Below are 23,081 nucleotides of genomic sequence, written 5' to 3' on the forward strand. Positions count from 1 at the left end.
ATGAGTAAAAACTGCTGTGCAGAATTGCAAACAGTTCTACCTTTTATATCCTTTATTTCCTGCAAAGCTGCTAGTTCCGGTTTTCTGAAATTCAAAAGCTGCACAAACATTTTCTCCATCTGTACCTCCTCAGGCAGTACGTTTAAGAATTTTCTCTCACTGACTTCCTGTGTCCCATGATTCATAGCAGCTCCTCTCTCCCTTTCACTGCGCGCACCCTGTAGTCATTTGTCCCACCCCCACAGCAGTGGAACGAGCAGAGCTTGTGCATGAGCAAGTGGTCAATGTGATTCTCCTGTCTCCTTTTTTTCCATGCTGTGTGGCTGGCTTGTTACTGGTGTGTAATCTTCCTCATGGTTTCACACTGGCAGCCCCTGTCATATCACAGAAGACATAGAGAAATGGAGAACAGATAACACACACTCCTTCGGAAGCCAATACTTCTGAATGGAGGTGCTGATAAGATATGCACCTTATCTAAACACAGAAAGTGTTTAGATAACAGAAACTACAAAAGCTTGTCTGAGGAATGCTTATAAGTGCTGTGCTCTATGCAAGTCCACCAAGAACCAGCTCACTGAATGGGATCCAGCAGTGGAGGCTGGTGAAGTTTTAGGATGGGGGGCGCCTTTTTGACCCCTTCCACTTGGTGAAAATGGGCATGGTTTCAGCAAAATAGTGGGCATGGCTCTAAGGTGGTGTGGTTAGCGTCTGAGATGAACGAGGGATGGAGGGAGAGGGAGGGAGAGAGGGAGGGACAGCAGGCCCAGATCCTACGCAACAATAGAAATATATGTATTCTAGAAAGTTTAACAATCAGCAGATAAAGATACTCCAAACACCTGGTGTTAGCACTTCAATCATCGGCACCATGGTTGTTATGATGTCAGGATGATTGAAGCGCAATATTATTATTGTTACATTGTAATATAAAATGAAATCATTCAACTCACCATAATGCAGAATCAGTGGGAGCCCTGAGCGTGTCACTCGCCATGTCACCTGCCACCAGATGCCATCAGGTGTCCCCAGCAGAGTATGTCCTTACATCAGGTGTCCCCAGCAGAGTCCGTCCTTACATCAGGTGCCCCCAGCTGAGTCCGTCCTTACATCAGGTGCCCCCAGTTGAGTCCGTCCTTACATCAGGTGCCCCCAGCGGAGTCCGTCCTGACATCAGGTGCCCCCAGCTGAGTCCGTCCTGACATCAGGTGCCCCCAGCTGAGTCCCTCCTTACATCAGGTGCCCCCAGCAGAGTCCATCCTTACATCAGGTGCCCCCAGCAGAGTCCCTCCTTACATCAGGTTCCCCCCAGCGGAGTCCCTCCTTACATCAGGTGCCCCCAGCGGAGTCCCTCCTTACATCTGTGTCCCCATCAGCGGAGTCTCTCCTTACATCTGTGTCCCCGTCAGCGAAGTCCCTCCTTACATCTGTGTCCCCATTAGCGGAGTCCCTCCTTACATCTGTGTCCCCAGAGGAGCCCCTCCTTACATCTGTGTCCCCAGCAGAGCCCCTTCATACATCTGTGTCCCCAGCCGAGTCCGTCCTTACATCTGTGTCCCCAGCGGAGCCCCACCTTACATCTGTGTCCCCAGCGGAGTCCGTCCTTACATCTGTGTCCCCAGCAGAGCCCCTCCATGCATCTGTGTCCCCAGCGGAGCCCGTGCTTACATCTATGTCCCCATCGGAGTCCCTCCTTACATCTGTGTCCCCAATGGAGCCCCTCCTTACATCTGTGTTCCCAGTGGATCCCATCCTTACATCTGTGTCCCCAGTGGAGCCACTCCTTACATCTGGGTTCCCAGCAGAGCCACTCCTTACATCTGTGTTCCCAGCGGAGCCCCTCCTTACATCTGTGTCCCCAGCGGAGCCCCTCCTTACATCTGTGTCCCCAGCAGAGCAGCAGGGTCCTCTATAATCTTGCCCCAATAATCCCCCCGTCTATCACCTTTCTGTGTGTTGTCTGTGTCCCCGGTAGCACAGCAATCCTTCGAGCCGCGTCTGTGCTAGTTCCTGGTTTTCTCCATGTGTTCCGTGGAGAGGGGAGTGTCCGAGTGTCAATTAGTGTCTGAATGTCCGCTGTAGTCCTGTGTCACTGATCACCCCTATTACTAGTAAAAATAAATAAATAAAAATATACCATAGTTTGTAGACACGATAACTTTTGCGCAAACCAATGAATATACGCTTAATGGGATTTTTTTTACCAAAAATATGTAGCAGAATACATATTGGCCTAAATTGATGAAGAAATTTGATTTTTTTTTTTTTTTTTAATTTTAATGGATGTGTTTTATAGCAGAAAGTAAAAAATATTGTTTTTTTTTTCAAAATTGTAATTTTTTTTTGTTTATAGTGCAAAAAATAAAGACCGCAGAGGTCATCAAATACCACTAAAAGAAAGCTCTATTTATGGGAAAAAAAGGACATCAGTTTTATTGCTTACACTTGCCCGATGAAGGGGCCCTGCATGGCTCCAAAACATTGCCATATGTGTTCCGTGTGAGGAATCCTTGGTGTGCTGCTGACATTTCTTCACCTTAAAGCGGAGTTTCGCCCCCCCGGCATATAATTAAAAGTCAGCAGCTACACATACTGTAGTTGCTGACTTCAAATATTATTAGGACACTTACCTGTCCAGGGATCCTGTGATGTCGGCACCCCAACCAATTTTCCGCCGCCATTCGTGGTAAGGGAAACCAGGAGTGAAGCCTTTCGGCTTCACAGCCGGTTCCCAACTGTGCATGCGCGAAGCGCACTGTGATTTCTGAATCGCGGGGGAACGAGGAGGGGGCAAACGTCTGAGTGATCTCACCATGGTGAGATCTCTCAAGAGTGGGGATGGATATCTGTCAAAAACAGGTACTTGCTCCCCCCTCCCCCCCTGAAAAGGTGCCAAATGTGGCCCCAGAAGGGGACAGGAAGCAGATAAGCGGAGCATCCACTTTTGGATGGAACTCCACTTTAAATTTTATTTGGGTACAGTGTTGCATGACCGCAATTGTCAGTTAAACTAATATTTGTTGTGTGTCCAGCAGAAATTAAAGCAGGATGTGTGGATAGCCGTGAATAGCTTTGGCTGCCCACAACCCATCATTATAGTGAACAGGGCCTGACAGCTGTAAATAGCCGCTCTCCGGTGTAGCTGTAAACACAAAGATATAAAGATGAAAGATAGGTGTAGATGGGTGAGAGAAGTGTATATGGGGGAAGGCAACGCTGTATCCTGGCCTAGGCCAACAAGGCCCAGGCCTAGGGCAGCACTTTGCAAGGGGGCAGCACGGAAAGAGTCCCCGCCGGCTTGCGCTACACTGTTAGTGTAGCACCAGTCTTATGGGGCGGACTGGGCTGAGAGGCAAATTAGTCTAGCGCCCCCATAAAGCAGCCTCACTGCTTCAGTATGCGGGCGGCTGGCATTCCGCAACTGTGGGGGGGGGGGGGGGCACTTCTAATTTTGACTGTTCTCTCATCCTGGAACAAAAACCTTCCTCACTGTGCTATATGTTATCTGCTGCACCACTGGCATGGTTATATCTTCTTAGTCCTCTCCATAAAATTATCAGGAATTTGTGCTTAAAGTAGAACTATAGCCACCACATTTTTTTCATTTTGGATAGAGTAAGGGAGGGCGATAACCCTTGTCAGTTTATTTTTTACCATCCCTGTCCCATTGCAGAGATTTCCATTCACTTCCTGCCCCATAGCCAAACAGGAAGTGAGAGGAAATCTATGCAAATTAAGGAACTCTATTGCCCCCCCCAGGCCCTCAGAACTAGTGTCCCCACTTGAAAATTTCAGGGCGGGTCTTAAACAGCAAGGGGTGTGGCCTTGACAGGAAGGCGTGGGTCATATTTAAATTAGGGGGTGCACGAGTTTAGTCAGGCCTAGGGCAGCACAAAACCTAAATACACTACTGGGGGAAGGGGGTGCTTATGTGCAATGTCACTGTTCCCCACTTTTTAGAAGCAGTGAGCAATATAGAGAAAAAATAAATAGAAAGAGAGGTATATAAAAAAATAGAGAGAGAGAGATATATATATAGACATAATGGGACATTGTGTGTTTTTTATCACTTGCAATTTACCATCCTTATTGCTGTTATTACAAGATAGTAATGACACCAAATATGTGGGTCTCATTCAACTCTCCCTCCCCCAACCAAAGCAGTGTAGAGCTGACAGGGGGAGGAGAAAGCTGAGCAGTGAAATGCTAGTTCACGTGCCAAACCCTCCTACACAGGCACAGAGTGAATGATTCATGGGAATTGTAGTTTATTATAAGCTAAGTGAACTACAGTCCCACAGGGCATTGCCAGAAGGAAGCAGGAAGCTGGAATCAGAGCTCTAAATGCATTTTTTTAAATGAGACAAATAATGAGCTGTTCAGAACTCAGAGGTAAGCGATTTTCAAAATAAAATGACAATGCACATTGAGATTGTCATCAGTGTTGGGCATGATTTATAAAGGAATTCGATTTTTAGTTCTGAAGGTGAACTTATGCTTTAAAGACATATCCAATTAGCATTTTACTGGGTTGCTCCTAATAGAACACTAGCCTGAAAAGTAATCATGCCAAATGGATAAAATATAAAAGTATCAAAACAGTATCATTCTTCCAAGAGAAAAAAACATCCATTCTAAGTGACTGAATCCAATTTAGACACACACATAATTTTACATTTGTCAACACAGGAGTAAAAATTGATCAATAAAAACATATTGTACCAAATGTACTAGGAACACAATTAAATGCTCTTATTTCTGCAGAAACACTTGAAAGTTCAATTCGGTTTTAAAATGTAAGCCTTAAAATGTAATAATAAAATACAATCTAAATAAATAACAATTCTCACGATAAAAATAAAAAATAAAAGCTGTTAACCCATCCAGAAAAGTCCAAAAATAATTAATGGAATAAATTTACAGAGAAATCATACAATCTCAATATAGCATACAATCAATCATGTAGTAGGTATAAAGAGTGAAAAATTTAAGGGGGTCTGAATACTTTCCGTCCCCACTGTATATGATAATTAACCCATTAGGCCCCTTTCACACGGTTGGTCTGATCGGGACCTCCTGTCTGTTTTTCAGAATTAGTCCGTTTGTTAATAACGGTGCTGTTAGCATCTTATGTCTCTTATTTTTTCAACCAGTTTCATGTTTTGTTGTTTTAATATTTTCTACTGTTTCTACATACTGTATATTGAAGTTTTATTTTTTGGGGGGAGGGGGTGCAAGTCTTGCCAATGGGGCAGTTTCATTGACATCATCATAAGTGCACTGAGACCAGGGAGTTGAAGAGTGAGGCAATGTCCTTAAAAAAGCATGAAAAAATGCCCTGGAGAAGGACAGAACTGAATTATTGAAAACCTCAAGAGAATAAGGACAAGCTCAAAATAGTCAGGTAAGATTCATAACCCAGTACGGTTCCCAATGGAATGAAGCGTAACAGGTTCTGTCCAAGCACTGGGATATTCTGACACAACGTCAACCCTGGCAGACATAGTTGATGAGAAACCTTAAGTGATGGCTTGGAGAGCCAGAAATCTGGGGACATCCTCATTTATTCTGAATTTATTTAAAAAACACAATTGAACTGGTTGTCGGAATATCCCAGGACAAGGGGATTGCTGCCATATGGATACTGTCAGATTTGCCCAATTGTTGAACGTACAAGTGTTTTCTCTGACGCAAACCACTCAAAGACATTTAAAATGTATGATTTGATCAATTATGCAACAACTAGGGTTATGTATATGCTCACATGCCCATCTAATAAAATATACATATAGGAAAGACAAAACATCAATTGAGGGATTGCGTTGGCGAACAAGTTAGGGATATAAAAGGAAAAGAACCGAGTAGTCCCACTGCCCAACACTTTGAAAGGGCTAATAATGCTAATGTGAATAGACTGAAAGTAAAGGGCATTTTTTGCTCTGAAGTTATCTGCAAGGAGAGGGGATTTTTAATACAATCCTGCTTCAAAAGGAGTATTGAATTTAAAAATTTAATTCTTTAATCCCTAATGGTCTGAATAATGAATTGGACTTTTAGGTGTTTCTGCAGAAATAAGAGTATTTAATTGTGTCCCTAGTACATTTGCCACTATATGTTTTTAGTGATCGATTTTTACTCCTGTGTTGACAAATGTAAAATTATGTGTGTGTCTAAATTGGATTTAGTCACTTAGAATGGATGTTTTCTATTGGGAGAATGCTACTTTTTTTGTTTACATTACGTACTGTATATATTTGGCATGATTACTTTTTAGGCTAGTGCTCTATTAGGAGCAACCTGGTAAAATGATAGATGATATCTCTTTAAATAGAGAAGAGAGGAACGTGCTCCTGGTCCTGAAGAAGCGATCATGTTATTACAGTGAAACGCATTGACATAATCCTGTTATGACGTTGCTCCATCATGCCCCCACAGCCTGAGGCATTGGATGTAATCACAGGAAGTGTTTCAGGGTGCTACTCCAAGCGGGAGACAGCTCGGGCACAGCAACAAAGCTGCTGCCCCATATCATCAAGAGAAGCTTTGCTTTAAGATAGGCTCACAGAAGTGGTGTGAGCAGAGCCACAAGCTGTCAGAGAAGTGGGAATTCCTTCATGTGGGCAGTAGCGGTGAGACATGTGGCGCTATTAAGATTTCCCGCTTCGTGCCCTAAAGCTTTGGTTCCCTATTTAAAGGGGTTGTAAAGGTTTACGTTTTTTTTACCTTAATGCATCCTATGCATTAAGGTAAAAAACATCCGACAATAGCGCCCCCCAGCTCCCCCATTTTACTTACCTGAGCCTGTTCACCTGCTGTGCTCGCCCCCGATTTCCTCTTTGCCACTCAGCCTGGCCGTTGATTGGCTAGAGTGGTTGGATTGAAAGCAGCCATTGGTTCGCGCTTCTGTCAATCACATCCAATGATGCGGCATGCCGGGGGTCGGGGCCGAGTGTTACAGTCGGCAGCTATAGCCGCCGGCTGTATCACGGGAGCGTGCCTGCAAGAACTAAACACCATGTGAGAGAGCTCACATGAAGGTGTTTAGTTCTTGCGGGGAGGAGCTGGGACAGCCGCAGAGAAACCCCGTAAGACCAGGTTCGGGGCCACTCTGTGCAAAACGAGCTGCACGTTGGAGGTAAGTATAACATGTTTGTTATTTAAAAAAAAAAAAAAAATCCTTTACAACCCCTTTAAGTGACTGTATCGATCTAAGTCGTCCCTGCTTTCTCATTGTTTAATGTGCTTAAAGGTGCAATGCTATCTGTGGTGCCCTACCTATGCATCTGCGTGCTTTCTATCTTGGCTTTCCTATGATACTGCATGTGCAATATCTGAAAGCTGCTGAGGGTGCGATGCTGCTGTGCCTATAAACGTATGTGAAGGAGCGATTTGAACTTTAACACTTATCTTTAACATGTATCTGTTCGGATCACGTACTTATCTATGCTGGAGCAAATACCTGGAAGTTCAAAACAATTAGCGGTTTGCTTAATACACTGGAACTATTCTGCTATTATCACTTCCAGGTTAAATCTGGTGCACCATATTGCTATATTGACAGGATGTGGTGATTACTAATAGACAGAGTGAATCTCTGCTATATTAGAAATTACATCCACCACTTATATAAAGTATGTGGGGAGGTGGTTTTACAACCTCACTGAGTTTAATATATGTTTGGGTCCTTTGGGCTCAACGTGATGTTTTCCCAGTAGGACTGTAACCCTATTTTTTGAAGTGATGTCTTAAACTTGTTTATAACCGTGAGACAACATTGTCCCATTTTAATGTTTTTGGGTTGAGGGGTATTGTCTAATTGATATTTTTGTGATTTTTTTTTTATACAAATAAAGTTTTTTTCATTAATTAAAGCCACGTGTGTCCTTATTGACAGCATCTTTTCTTCGGACAGAGTCTCCTTACAGTCCTGGTCTTGTTACTGAGGCCTGATTCACACCTATGCATTTTTAGTGCTTTTTGCATTTTTCAGATTTGCACTACAGAATGTGTTCCATAGGAAACCATGTTAAATGGACTGTAGTGCAAATCTGCAAAATGAAAAAAGCACTAAAAATGCATAGGTGTGAATCAGGCCTTAGTGTTTAGTTTAGCTGCGAAGACCATGCCTATTTTGGTGAGTTGGCAGTTTATATATACATTCATCCATTGCCATGTTCTGCTTTTGTATTGTCCTCATATAATGGCAATATCAACAAAAGTTTTTTTCTCATGGTAATAACAAGCAGTTACTTCAATGTTTTTCACAGTTATCTTCATTAGAAAGATATACTACTTGAAGAACACAAGAAGTATAAACAGGGGTCAAAAGACACCCATAGTATTCCTGTGGCAGTGGGCTCACCCACCAGTTGACTAAGTCTAGGTTCACATGTATGCGACTGCGCTTGATTCTTTTTTCAGGCACATTTTGTAGTGCATTTTTAGTTTTTATGCGTCTTTGCATGCAGTTTGCATTTTAAGTTTTTTTTCCTCTTTAAATGCACTGTAAACACACTATATAGCTGGTAGCTAAGCAGGGGACCAGGAAGCCGGCTGCTGCATCCTTAACAATCGACGAGTCATCAGCTGTCAGCGGGCTTCCAAGCTGAAGGTAAAAAACAAAAATTGCCCTTCGGGTCTAGTATGGAACTCCGCTTGAGTGCTTCCGTCATATACCACTTCTTCCCAGTCTGTATACAGATATCAGATATTCCAACCTCTCTGAGCACAAAACAAGGCGACACTTGCTTGTTGCTAACATGAACTGTTTTATTTAGAATCAAAATTACAAGACTTTATATGCCGTTGGAACCTCCTCTAACAATACAACTGTAACCTAATTAACATAATTAACATGAGCTAATTAACTAAAAAATTTACCCAGACCAGATGACAGACTTGTGGGCACCGAGCTTCACACAGTAGTATAAACACAATAGCTGGAGCTAATTACAATTAACAATACAAACAACAATCCCCCCCCTCCTCAGCCTATTCATCAACAGTTCGTCTCCTAGCCAGTCCTGGAGGCTAATGTGATCAGCTCACTCAATTAACAGGCTGAGTTCAGAATCAACCAAACCAATAATAGTCTCTACATACATCCTGGGAGATATTGTGGAAAAATATTACTGTCCCATTTTAAGCAGTCCAAGATATATTTTCTCACTCACCCTGTGCCAGGATGGCACAGGGTGACTTAGACATAAGATGTATTCTGAGTTCCACGGGCCCTCCCGTCACATCTCTCCCCTTTCGGCAGAAGACTAACACAGGAGGAGACCCCAGACGGGTTGACTCCGAAGTTAGTAAGTAGCTCCAGTCCTCTAATGCCTGTACCCACACAGTACCCCAAATAAATTGTTCCAAACAAAGCATTACTCACCCAGCCAACTCTGCCTCTCTCAGAGAACATATCTGCCGCTGGGGAGAGGCCTGGACTGGCCCTTCTCCCTGGAGTCCTTTCTGCCGTTGGAGAGAAGACAGGGTGTCTGGGCTCACTCTGTCATGCTGTTGGGGATCTGGGCCCACTGCCCAGCATCCCTGGGGTATACAGGTGGAGACTGAAGTCCCATCCACCTTCACAGGAAATCCATCCTCTGTTAGTTGAGGGCAGAGTCCAGCAGTCCTCGGCCCTGTTGCCAGCCCTTCTGCTGGAAATCCCACACCGTCTGTTCCGGCTAACTGTTGGGGAGGGAGGCCGACTGCCCCGCCTCCCTGGAACTCTGTAGTTGTTGCCGGTGCTGGGCAGAGGTTGGTAACACTCTGCCCTGTTGCCAGCACTTCTGCTGGGGACTCGGCATCCTCCGCTCCGGCTAACCGTTGGGGCAGGAGGCTGGCTTCCTCCACTCCCAAACTGTGTAGCTGCCATTGGGGAGGTGAGCCGGCTGCTTCCTTTTCCATTCCCTCATCTAGTTGCTTGGACGACATGTCTATGGTACTGTCTCCCAGGTGCACTGATCTTTGCTGGGGAGGGAAGGCCGCTTCCTCCACCCTGGCCAACTGTTGGGGAGGGACAACACACACCTCCTCTCCCTTCTCCCCCTGTATCTGCTGCTGGGAAGTGATTGCCACCTTCTCACCCTGGGCCTCCGAAACTGCCACAGGTGTGGGGCAGAGGTCTTGGACCCTCTGTCCGGTTGCCAGATCTTCAGCTGGAGAAGTTTGTTGTAACTCCACAGATACTGCTGTTGGTGCTGGGCAGAGCACAGTGAAGTTTAGCCCCAATAGCAGCTCTTCTGCTGGAGGCTCATCAGGTTGTTCTTCCTCAGCAGAAAAGTCTATTAAATCCCCTACCTCTATAACTGGTGTCTGTGGATAGAGGTTCACCATCTCCTGTCTGTGGAACTCAGAAGATGCCATCAGTGCTGAGCAGAGCGCAATGAAGTTTGGCCCTAATCCCAACTCTTCTGCTAGGGGCTCACCCGATGGTTCTTCCTCAGCAGAAAAGTCTATCAAATCCCCTGTCTCTGCAACTGGTGTCTGGGGATGGAGGTTCACCATCTCCTGTCCATGGAATCCAGAAGATGCTATCAGTGCTGGGCAGAGGTTAGCAGAGCTCTGCCCGGTTGTCAGCATTTCAGGTTTGGGGATGGCAATTGTGACAGACTCACCCGAGACAGAGGCTATTGGAGGGGACTGAATGCTAGCCTCTTGCCAAAAGATTATGGGCCCTGGCATTTGGGGAAATGGTGTTCTCTGTGAGCTGTATGCCTGGGGACCCTGGGGTTGGTGTTACTTTGGATTCAGCTCCATGTCCCCCCAAAACACACAAACTCTGGGGACCCTGTATTTGCCATAGTAGCAATAGTGACTGAGCCATACTTGTTGGGGCTCATACTGTGAGAAGATGCTAATGTCATCAACTCCACTCACCTGTCTGATGTCAGCTATAATGTGTTTAATGTAAATAAGTTTAGTCTAGGTTCTAAGGGTATTCAACTCATTGTTGTTTGTTCTAATTAACCCTGTGTTGATGTTTATGGTAATGTGTGTTAATTGAATGAGCTGATCACATTAGCCACCACCACTGGCTAGGAAACGAACAGTCTAGGCTGAGGAGGGGGGAGATTGTTGTTTGTATTGTTAATTGTAATTAGCTCCAGCTATTGTGTTTATACTACTGTGTGAAGCTCGGTGCCCACAAGTCTGTCATCTGGTCTGGGTAAATTTTGTAGTAAATTAGCTCATGTTAATTAGGTTAGCTTTGGGTCAACCTGCTGTATAAATGTGTGTGAGATTTCAAATAAAGAGTTAGTTCTGATGTACTCCAAGACTGGTGTTGTCTAGTTCTTGGGGGTTCCTATAGCCATTGGACTCGTGTTCCAGAACTTAGGAAGCGGTATATGACGGAAGCACTCAAGCAGAGTGTGGGACGTTCCGTGACATTGGTGGCAAGCAGCGGGAAAGCTTCCTGCAGTCTGGGACATCCAAACCTCCAACTGGATCCAAGATCAGCATAGCAGACTTCAGTCACCCCAGCGGAGATATGGACCTGGCATCAGAGTTCCCGGGGCTGCTGCGGATCATCCTTTCAACATACACCAGGACTGTGTCTGAGGATGAATACCTGGAGCTCAGGCAGCTGATTCGGGTGAAGCTCTGGATTGGAGCCCTTCAGCTTGCTGGTATAACACAGGGCAAGTGCAAGTGCAACACAACCCAAGAGCAACAGGCCAGTGACCAACGGGCATTGTGGATGGCATTCCTGGGAGAGCGGCCCCAGGAGCAATGGGTGACTGAGTTGGACAGGCTGGTCCAGCAGGAGATAGAGCTGGACAATCGTTATCGGGCTCTGCAATGGCACGCAGAGGAGGGATATTTAGGGGAGACAACAGAATGCTCTCCGGAGGGATATGACTTTGGAGGCCCTGGATTGCTGTGGGAGAGCCTTACAGATCATTTTATGTTTGGTGATGAAGGGGAACCTGACCTTGAGGACCTGTGAGAATATAGAGAGGCTATGCTCGGTCTTGCAGAGGTCTCAGAGCTCAAACCTGATCTGGACCATTTGCTAAGGAAGGAACAGCATCTGGAAAGGGCATACAGGAAACTGCTAGAACACGTTCAGCAGCATGCCAGAGAATCGGCAGTGGAAAATCTGAAGATTGCCGTCCCCAAACCTGAAGTGCTGACCACAGGGCAGAGTTCTGCTAACCTCTGTCCAGCACTGATAACATCTTCTGGGTTCCGTGAACAGGAGATGGTGAACCTCTATCCCCAGACACCAGTTATAGAGATAGGGGATTTAATAGACTTTTCTGCTGAGGAAGAACAACCTGATGAGCCTCCAGCAAAAGAGCTGGTATTAGGGCCAAACTTCACTGTGCTCTGCCCAGCACCAACAGCAGTATCTGTGGAGTTACAACAAACTTCTCCAGCAGAAGTGCTGGCAACCGGACAGAGGGTCCAAAACCTCTGCCCCACACCTGTGGCAGTTTCGGAGGCCCAGGGTGAGAAGGTGGCAATCACTTCCCAGCAGCAGATACAGGGGGAGAAGGGAGAGGAGGTGTGTGTTGTCCCTCCCCAACAGTTGGCCAGGGTGGAGGAAGCGGCCTTCCCTCCCCAGCAAAGATCAGTGCACCTGGGAGACAGTACCATAGACATGTCGTCCAAGCAACCAGATGAGGGAATGGAAAAGGAAGCAGCCAGCTCACCTCCCCAATGGCAGCTACACAGTTTGGAAGTGGAGGAAGCCAGCCTCCTGCCCCAACGGTTAGCCGGAGTGGAGGATGCGGAGTCCCCAACAGAAGTGCTGGCAACAGGGCAGAGTCTTACCAACCTCTGCCCAGCACCGGCAACAGCTGTGGAGTTCCAGGAAGCCGGGGCAGTTGGCCCCTCTCTCCGACGACAAGCTGATGTAGTGGAGCTGCTATTCCCAGCTGAATCGCTGGCAACAGGGCAGAGCACCGCTGGCCTCTGCCTAGCACCTAGTGTCTCTCTACAGCTTCACGAAGCAGGGGTGATTGGCCCCTCTGCTCAGCAGCAGACCGAGCCCAGGAATGTTAAAAACAATCCAGCTGAAGCCCTGGCAGCCAGACAGAGAGTAAATGACCTCTGCCCCACACCTACTGAGGTCAACTATTCCTTGCAGCCAAGAATGGAGATCATGCGGGAAGACTATGTGAGTTCACTCTGCCTAACGCATGTCCAGACCAGGTGGAGGTCTGGGACCTTGTTAGTCAACCTTTGATGGGGGAGAAATGTGACAGACTCACCCGAGACAGAGGCTATTGGAGGGGACTGAACGCTAGCCTCTTGCCAACAGATTATGGGCCCTGGCATTTGGGGAAATGGTGCTCTCTGTGAGCTGTATGTCTGGGGACCCTGGGGTTGGTGTTACTTTGGATTCAGCTCCATGTCCCCCTAAAACACACAGACTCTGGGGACCCTGTATTTGCCATAGTAGCAATAGTGACTGAGCCATACTGTTGGGGCTCATACTGTGAGAAAATGCTAATGTCATCAACTCCACTCACCTGTATGATGTCAGCTATAATGTGTTTAATGTAAATAAGTTTAGTCTAGGTTGTAAGGGTATTCAACTCATTGTTGTTTGTTCTAATTAACCCTGTGTTGATGTTTATGGTAATGTGTGTTAATTGAATGAGCTGATCACATTAGCCACCACCACTGGCTAGGAGACGAACAGTCTAGGCTGAGGAGGGGGGAGATTGTTGTTTGTATTGTTAATTGTAATTAGCTCCAGCTATTGTGTTTATACTACTGTGTGAAGCTCGGTGCCCACAAGTCTGTCATCTGGTCTGGGTAAATTTTGTAGTAAATTAGCTCATGTTAATTAGGTTAGCTTTGGGTCAACCTGCTGTATAAATGTGTGTGAGAGCTCAAATAAAAAGTGAGTTAATGGTAGCAACAAGCAAGTGTCGCCTTGTTTTGTGCTCAGAGAGGTTGGAATATCTGATATCTGTATACAGACTGGGAGGAAGTGGTATATGACGGAAGCACTCAAGCGGAGTGTGGGACGTTCCGTGACAGCAATCTCCAGATTTTCAGCTGCAGATTCTCTGGCATGCTGCTGGACAGGCACATTCCTCCATCCAAGATCATCCCATGCAGAAACAGGATCATCAAGGTCAGTCAGCACTTGCTGCATCCGCCATAAGACCTCCGCCTCCCTAGCTGTGGGGGCAGGTTGGCAAAGCACCCAATTGCTCTGCCACATTGCCGACTCTTCAGCCAGGATTTCAGGGTTGTCAGCTGGTATTTCCTGATAGTCCCAGGCAAAGGGAGCCCAGCCCTGGCACTGAGCAATGTCTAGCAGCCGTCTGTAGGTGATCTCTAGCTCCCATTCCTAAACGGCCAGAAACTCCAAATCTTCCTGTGCCCAGTGCACTTCCGAAATGTTCAGTAGCCCTTCTCTGAAATCCATGATTTCGTCCAACCGCCACTCCAAATCACTCCCAAAGTTAGGGTCCCCTGTCAGCTTCACATACAACAGTCCCAAGCCGCCGTAGCTTAAGCCTTCCGTTGGGCTGTCATCCGCTATCCAGGGACATGCTTGGGATACATGCCACCGGAGGGCTCTGTAGCTCTCATCCAGCTTTATCTCTGCCCAGACCAGCCTGCTTAATTCAGCTGTCTGCTTCTTGTGCGTTTTTTCTCCCAAAAACGCACCCGCAGTCCGTACTGCGACCAGTACCTTTCCTCAATGGAGGGGAGAACTTTTCCCTGGTGTCGCTGCTCACGGGCTAGCGCTTCTTTCCAGAGTTTGCAGTGAATAGAATCACACCATCCCAGCAGGACCTGCTCTGATACTGGTCCTCTGTGCTGTATCTGCATCTCGCGCAACCTCCTTCTGAATTCCTCTTCCATGGCGGCTGGTATCTGTACCTCTCCTCTCCTGCTATCTGGACCTTGGATCCAGATGGAAGTTTGGATGTCCCAGACTGCAGGAAGCTTTCCCGCTGCTTGCCACCAATGTCACGGAACGTCCCACACTCCGCTTGAGTGCTTCCGTCACATACCACTTCTTCCCAGTCTGTATACAGATATCAGATATTCCAACCTCTCTGAGCACAAAACAAGGTGACACTTGCTTGTTGCTAACATGAACTGTTTTATTTAGAATCAAAATTACAAGACTTTATATGCCGTTGGAACCTCCTCTAACAATACAACTGTAACCTAATTAACATAATTAACATGAGCTAATTAACTAAAAAATTTACCCAGACCAGATGACAGACTTGTGGGCACCGAGCTTCACACAGTAGTATAAACACAATAGCTGGAGCTAATTACAATTAACAATACAAACAACAATCTCCCCCCTCCTCAGCCTATTCATCAACAGTTTGTCTCCTAGCCAGTCCTGGAGGCTAATGTGATCAGCTCACTCAATTAACAGGTTGAGTTCAGAATCAACCAAACCAATAATAGTCTCTACATACATCCTGGGAGATATTGTGGACAAATATTACTGTCCCATTTTAAGTAGTCCAAGATATATTTTCTCACTCACCCTGTGCCAGGATGGCACAGGGTGACTTAGACATAAGATGTATTCTGAGTTCCACGGGCCCTCCCGTCACAGAGGGGTCCCCCCACTCCAAAATAAAAAAGAAATGCCGTGGCGTCCCCCCAAAATCCATACCTTACCGCCGCGGCCATCTTCTTCTTTCTCGCTGCCGCCATCTTCTTCTTTGCCGCCACCGTCTTCTTCTTTCTCGCCACCGCCACCATCTCCCATGATGTCACAAGAGGTCAGGAAAGGGAGCAGAAGAGTGAGCGCCCCCCCTCCTTAACCATAACAGATCACGTGCCCTCAACATGTTGGGTGCTTTGGGGCAGGGGGGCTCTGCACCCCCCATTCCAAAGCACCTTGCCCTTATGTTGATGAGGACAAGTTCCTCTTCCCGACAACCCTGACCGGTGGTTGTTGGGGTCTGCAAGCGGGGGGCTTATCGGAATTTGGAAGCCCCTAATAACAAGGGGGCGCTCAGATCCCACCCCACCATGTGAATGGGTATCGGGTACATCGTACCCCTACCCATTCACCAAACAAAACTGTGAAATGTTAACAAACTACAAGAGCTGGTTTTTGACAAGTCCTTTATTAAATAAGAAGCCCGAAGCCATTTTCTCCCAGTGCCATCAGCTCCGGGTTCCGTCATCTCCCGTTGCCGTCTTCTCCTGTAGAGCTGTCTTCTTCCTCGCCATCGCCGTCATCTTCTTCTACCTCACCGCCGCTGCCATCTTCTTCTTTCTCGCTGCCGCCATCTTCTTCTTTGCCGCCACCGTCTTCTTCTTTCTCGCCACCGCCACCATCTCCCATGACGTCACAAGGGGTGGGCTGTCCAGGCTGTGAAATGTTAACAAACTACAAGAGCCAGTTTTTGACAAGTCCTTTATTAAATAAGAAGCCTGAAGCCATCTTCTCCCGGTGCCATCATCTCCGGGTTCCGTCATCTCCCGATGCTGTCTTCTCCTGTGGAGCTGTCTTCTTCCTCGCCACTGCCATCTTCTTCCTCGCCACCGCAGCCATCTTCTTCTACCTCGCCACCGCTTCCATCTTCTTCTTCTTTCTTGTTGCCACCATCTTCTTCTTTCTCATCACCACCACCATCTCCTGTGACGTCACAAGGGGTGGGCTGTCCTGGCGACGTCTTTGGATGGCCCCTAAATAAGAGGTGCCAGACAGCGGGAACATCACAACAGAAAAAGACAGCTTCAGGACAAGACTGGCTTTTTTTTTGCGAGGTAGAAGAAGACAGCGGCGAGAAATAAATCTGGGGCCCCCTTGTTTTGTTTTTTTTGTAAAATTATTTTTTTTGAGTTTTAAAGCTTTAAACAGAACAATATTTGGCGACTACAATAGAATTTGCCATAAACTGGCCATGCAGAGCCGTGCAACAAAACACATATACTCCTAACTATCTAATGGGGGCCCCCTTGTTAATGGGGGCTTCCATATTCCAATTAACCCCCCCACCCTCAGACCCCAACAACCACCGGCCAGGGTTGTCGGGGAAAAGGCCCTTGTCCTCATCAACATGGGGAAAGGTGCTTCGGGTGGGGGGCGCAGAGCCCCCCTGCCCCAAAGTAACCACCACATGTTAATGGCATGCGGCCTGGTATGGTTCAGAAGGGGGGCGCTTGCTCATCCCCTCCCTTTCCTGACCTACTAGGCGGCATGCTCAGATATGGGTCTGGTATGGATTTTGGAGGGACCCCACGCCAGCATGTGGGGGGGTCCCCTCCGGATCCATACTAGACCTGAAGGGCCTGGTATAGACTTTTTTTTTTTTCTGCCATTTTTTATATTTTTTGCTTTCATCTTTCAGCAGGGAAGCCCGATGACAGCTGATGACTCATCGGTTGTTAAGGATGCGGCACTCGGCTTCCCGGCCCCCTTCTTAGCAACCAGCTATATACAGTTGCAATAAAAAGTATGTGAACCCTTTTGGAATGATATGGATTTCTGCAAAATTGGTCATAAAATGTGATCTGATCCTCATCTAAGTCACAACAATAGACAATCACAGTCTGCTTAAACTAATAACACACAAAGAATTAAATGTTACCATGTTTTTATTGAACACACCATGTAAACATTCACAGTGCAGGTGGAAAAAGTATGTGAACCCCTAGACTAATGAGACCTCCAAGAGCTAATTGGAGTGAGGTGTCAGCCAACTGGAGTCCAGTCAATGAGATGAGATTGGAGGTGTTAGTTACAGCTGCCCTGCCCTATAAAAACACATACCAGTTCTGGATTTGCTTTTCACAAGAAGCATTGCCTGATGTGAATCATGCCTTGCACAAAAGAACTCTCAGAAGACCTATGATTAAGAATTGTTGACTTGCATAAAGCTGGAAAGGGTTATAAAAGTATCTCCAAAAGCCTTGCTGTTCATCAGTCCACGGTAAGACAAATTGTCTATAAATAGAGAAAGTTCAGCACTGCTGCTACTCTCCCTAGGAGTGGGCGTCCTGTAAAGATGACTGCAAGAGCACAGCGCAGACTGCTCAATGAGTTGAAGAAGAATCCATATGCTAACATCCCTGTTAGCGAATCTATGATACGTTAAACACTAAACAAGAGTGGATTTCATGGGAGGATACCACAGAGGAAGCCACTGCTGTCCAAAAAAAAAATTGTTGCACGTTTACAGTTTGCACAAGAGCACCTGGATGTTACCACAGCAGTACTGGCAAAATATTCTGTGGACAAATGAAACCAAAGTTGAGATGTTTGGAAGAAACACACAACACTATGTGTGGAGAAAAAAAGGCACAGCACACCCACATCAAAACCTCATCCCAACTGTGAAGTATGGTGGTGGGGGAATCATGGTTTGGGGCTGCTTTGCTGTGTCAGGGCCTGGATGGATTGCTATCATCGAAGGAAGAATGAATTCCCAAGTTTATCAAGACATTTTGCAGGAGAACTTAAGGCCATCTGTCCACCAGCTGAAGCTCAACAGAAGATGGGTGTTGCAACAGGACAACGACCCAAAGCATAGAAGTAAATTAATAACAGAATGGCTTAAGCAGAAGAAAATACGTCTTCTGGAGTGGGCCCAGTCAGAGTCCTGACCTCAACCCGATTAAGATGCTGTGGCATGACCTCAAGAAAACGATTCACACCAGACATCCCAAGAATATTGTTGAACTGAAACAGTTCTGTAAAGAGAAATGGTCAAGAATTACTCCTGACCATTGTGCATGTCTGATCTGCAACTACAGGAAACGTTTGGTTGAAGTTATTGCTGCCAAAGGAGGTTCAACCAGTTATTAAATCCAAGGGTGCACATACTTTTTCCACCTGCACTGTGAATGTTTACATGGTGTGTTCAATAAAAACATGTTAACATTTAATTCTTTGTGTGTTATTAGTTTAAGCAGACTGTGATTGTCTATTGTTGTGATTTAGATGAAGATCAGATCACATTTTATGACCAATTTGTGCAGAAATCCATATCATTCCAAAGAGGTTCACATACTTTTTATTGCAACTGTACAATGTTAAAATAAAAAACACAAAACACATTAAAAATTGCATCACAAACACAACACTTGCGTCTCTGGTGCGGTTCCATTGAAGTCTATTACCCGCAAACTTCGAGAAAAAAGTCCCCAATCCTGTCCAAAAATGCACCGGCCACAAAAAGCATAGATGTGTACCATAGGAAAACATGTTAAATGGTCTGTAGTGCATTTCTGCAAACTGCAAAACACACAAAAAAAGCATAGGTGCGAACCTAGGGTAAAGTGGTATTCTCTCATCCCAAAAACTTTTTAGAGTCCCAAAATGCAGGTGTGGACTAGGAACTCTCATCCATGTGCTGTGATACTGCTGCAATACTAGGGGAGATTGTACACACTGTGGTATTATAAGCATACATCAAAACACCTTTGACATCAAAATTTGTCTATAAGGTATATCAGATGAAGCACAATATCAACATGCTAATTTAAGAGCAAACACTTGACTACTCTTCCTAGCATGAAAGCTGATTGCACAAAACTGGTTCTATCCCAACCCACTAATATGTGCCTCCTGGAAAAACCAGGTCAATATTAATATGAATTGGGAAAAATTTGTATACTAACACAGAGGCTGCCCTCAAAAATCCATGAAGATATGGCATGAATGGATAGCAGACCTTACCTTGGCTCCACCTTCACTATTACTACAACAGTTATTACAGTAGCCCTTTCCTAGTATGGTATAGAAGTATCTATAAGTGTTAAAGATAAGTGTAGCACACAAAATATTTGAAATATTGAAATATTTTTAAGGCTGGGTTTACAATAGTGCGCTGTGCGACATCGCATGTGATTCGCACCGCACTGCTGTGCAAATCACTTGCGATGTCTGTGCGATGCAAATTCAGCCATACAGATTGTATGGCTGAATTCGCATCACATTCGGACCAAAGTCATGCAGGACCCTTTTTTTGGTCTGCACCAGAATCGGATCGCATGGATGTTCACACCCATATGATCCGATTTATGTCCTAATTGACAGTTCACACTGCCATATGCGAAACGATCTGGGGGTGTCATTAACTTTCTATTGACACTCCCAGCAGTTCGCATATGGCAGTGTGAACAGCCTGCAAGTCGGGTGCGATGTGGGAACCCGCAGTGGATTTGCAGGGCTTCCCGCATCTCATTAATGTAAACCTAGCCTAAATATTGAAATATTTATTTGCATGTCAGACATTCAGTTCTTTAGTACACCTTCATACATCTTTACTATATACTATATGAATCATTTTATTAATTCAATAATATTATTACTACACCTTGATAATTATGAAAATTAGGAGTTAATATTGCTGCATTCCTGGTATGATCGTTGTATTGTCACATCCCTGAATTTAAGCTACTGCTTAACTTGTATTTTGGAGCCAACTTTGTCACTCTAGTATATGTGTATTGTCCCTTTCACTGTTTTTGAGTAAAGGAGAAAGAGGGAAGAATATGTTTGTAATGTTTTTTTTTTTTTTGTTTTTTTTAAAGGAACATGTAGAAGCTTTTAAAATAACTAGTTGATACAAAACATGTAATACTTTTTGTCAAATACTGTTATTAAAAAACAGTAGTTATCCACCATTTCTACATTTAACTGTGTACTGTATTGCTCAGCCATGTCTATTTTTTCTAATTGTATTAGCCAGAAAAAAAAGAGCTACTCTGAATAACCTTTCTATCATTTACTGTAAATTGTATCAATATAAATAAATAAACATTTTGGGCTAAACTACATTGGTCTTGATTCCATTTTGTATTAACATTTGGTCCATATGCAGTGCATTGAAATCAATATGTTGCAGATGAGGTAATTCTTATAAAACATTTTCTGCAAATAATTAAAGCATAGTTTAGGCCTTACTGTTGCCAACCCAACTGGGTATGCTGCTACTTTCTTCATATGGAGGGCAGAAATATTATCCTAAATTGTTTTATTGGAATACTACTATTTATTTCTTCTATCTGTTTTACTTTACAGTTCATGGAACGGTTGAAATTACTGTTTGTTACACCTAAGCATCAGCCAGATCTCATTTACCTTCGTCATGTTCCTCTGCGGAAAGTTCATCTATTCACCCTAATTCAAATATCTTGTTTAATCATTTTATGGATATTAAAATCAACAGCTGCTGCAATTATTTTTCCACTGATGGTAACATATATTCTACTTTCATTTGGACTGATTGTTGAACTTGTACATGGTACATAGTGATGGCCAAAAGAAGCAAAGTTCAGTTTGCTGGACGATCATCAAACACTTGGAAAAAATGTGCAATCCCAAAACATATCACCCAAGTCCCACTGATATAGGAGCTGAATCTTATAACTTTTTCTTGCATTTGTCAAGCCTATTTGCAAGATTGTGGTAAAAAAGGACATAGATAGCTGGGCACTGGCATGGGTACATGTTCCATAGCAAAAAAACAAAAAAAAACCCAAAAAAATGTTCAGTAAGGAGTAGGTATTAAGGGGCAACAATAAAAATACACAATTCCTTTAAACATTATGCTTGGGAGATGCCTAAAACCTGCACCTGAAGTGGAAAGCCTGTAGGATGTACTCCAGAACGATTGACTTCTAAAAAAATGTATAAAGTACTATATATCTAGAATAAGGATATGGTATAGAGGGGGGGGGGGATTTTTTGCATGTGGTCTCCTTCAAAATACAGACTCTTATCCAGGCATGCAGTCTGGGTGGCCAGCAGGGGGAGGGGCAGCAATCATTTGCCCCATCCTCCTGATCCACACCAGGCCACCAGCTCTGCAGAAGGAAAAACAATCAAACAAAAACAGCATTAAACCCCCCCCCCCCCCCCAAAAAAAAAAAAAAAAAAAAAAAACAGACCCTTTTACATGTCAGAACAAGGACTTCACTCTCAGATCTTTTGTCTGTTGGTTGTGGGGGTCTGCAGGGGGACTTATTGCAATCTGAAAGCCTCCTTTAAATATAAAAGGGTCTCCAGATATCCAGCTCTTCTATATGAATGATTGAGGAGTACATAATAGCCCTCATTGCTAATTCACTAAACATATTGACAAAGTAAATAAACACACACATCATTGAAAAAGCTGTCAGGTAAAACGGGAAGTTTCTTGGATTTCTGTCAGGATCAATCTGTATTTTTAAGTGCTTGCAGATAATATGGTTTCTTTTTTGCCTGGACATGCATTTTCATAATTTACAGGTTTCATCTAAATTCTTTATCTTTTTGCTTTTTTTCAGCTGCTGGCCCTTGCGGGTATACGGAAGGCAATGGAATGCATTTTTTCATTACATGATCTAAGTTGGTTGGATGACATATTGCCACAAGAGTTTGTTAGTGAAGAAGGGCAAAAGTCAGAAGAAATAGATTCATCTGACAGTGAAGATGTAAGATAAAATCTTTTTTCATTGTACTGACTTTTTTTTAGCTCACAGCAATAGTTATGCTTTCTATACCCATAGCACTTCAGCTCTGAAACGTTTTCACTACTTACATAATGAGAACACAAAAGTGCAAAGTGCACTTGTCCTGTCTGTGTGAAGAAGGTTTAATAGAAGGTTAAAAAAAAGGTAAAGAGGAACCTGAACTATGTCACTTGTTCTATTACATCTTTTTTAGGCAGATCTATTTATATACGTACCATACACCATACGTACAATACAATATTAATCAAACACTGCCCTGTATTACAATTACAATATAGATAAATAACAAAGAATGCCTGTTTCATGAATAGCTACTGTAATTCAGATTAGTAGAGATGAGGTGACTGTTTGTGTCACTACAACTTCAATTTGTTTGCAGCTGAGCACCACATATTATTGAGGTGCTGTTAGATCAAAAAAAAGATCAAAATTCACAGTTTAAAGTGCATCCAAGCACCACTTTCCACTCATATCATATATTTCAATAGCTGCAAATAAAAGTAGGGAACATGCCCCACATTGTTAGCACCATGTCTGGTAGGCCTACAGGGAGAGGAAGAATTTCCCGTGAAGTTTTGAGGGGGCAAACAGCCTCTGTGGCCACTTGGCCAAAGTGGTGATAATAAAAAACTGTTAATCATCTGCAGGCAAGGCAGGTTTGCTTTTTT

General features: G+C 44.6%; 1 protein-coding gene across 1 annotated transcript in view; it reads left to right on the forward strand.

The window, feature by feature from the left end:
• The window catches only part of LOC141132416 (electrogenic sodium bicarbonate cotransporter 1-like), an 890,811-nt gene that overhangs the window by 842,979 nt on the left and 24,751 nt on the right, over window positions 1–23,081 (forward strand). Inside the window, exons 19-20 of the mRNA XM_073620775.1 lie at window positions 20,981–21,154; window positions 22,228–22,374. Coding sequence (XP_073476876.1) covers window positions 20,981–21,154; window positions 22,228–22,374 — 321 coding nt within the window. The remainder of the gene's footprint in view (window positions 1–20,980; window positions 21,155–22,227; window positions 22,375–23,081) is intronic.

Source organism: Aquarana catesbeiana, linkage group LG03, assembly GCF_042186555.1.
Source record: "Aquarana catesbeiana isolate 2022-GZ linkage group LG03, ASM4218655v1, whole genome shotgun sequence".
Classification (NCBI taxonomy): Eukaryota; Metazoa; Chordata; class Amphibia; order Anura; family Ranidae; genus Aquarana; species Aquarana catesbeiana.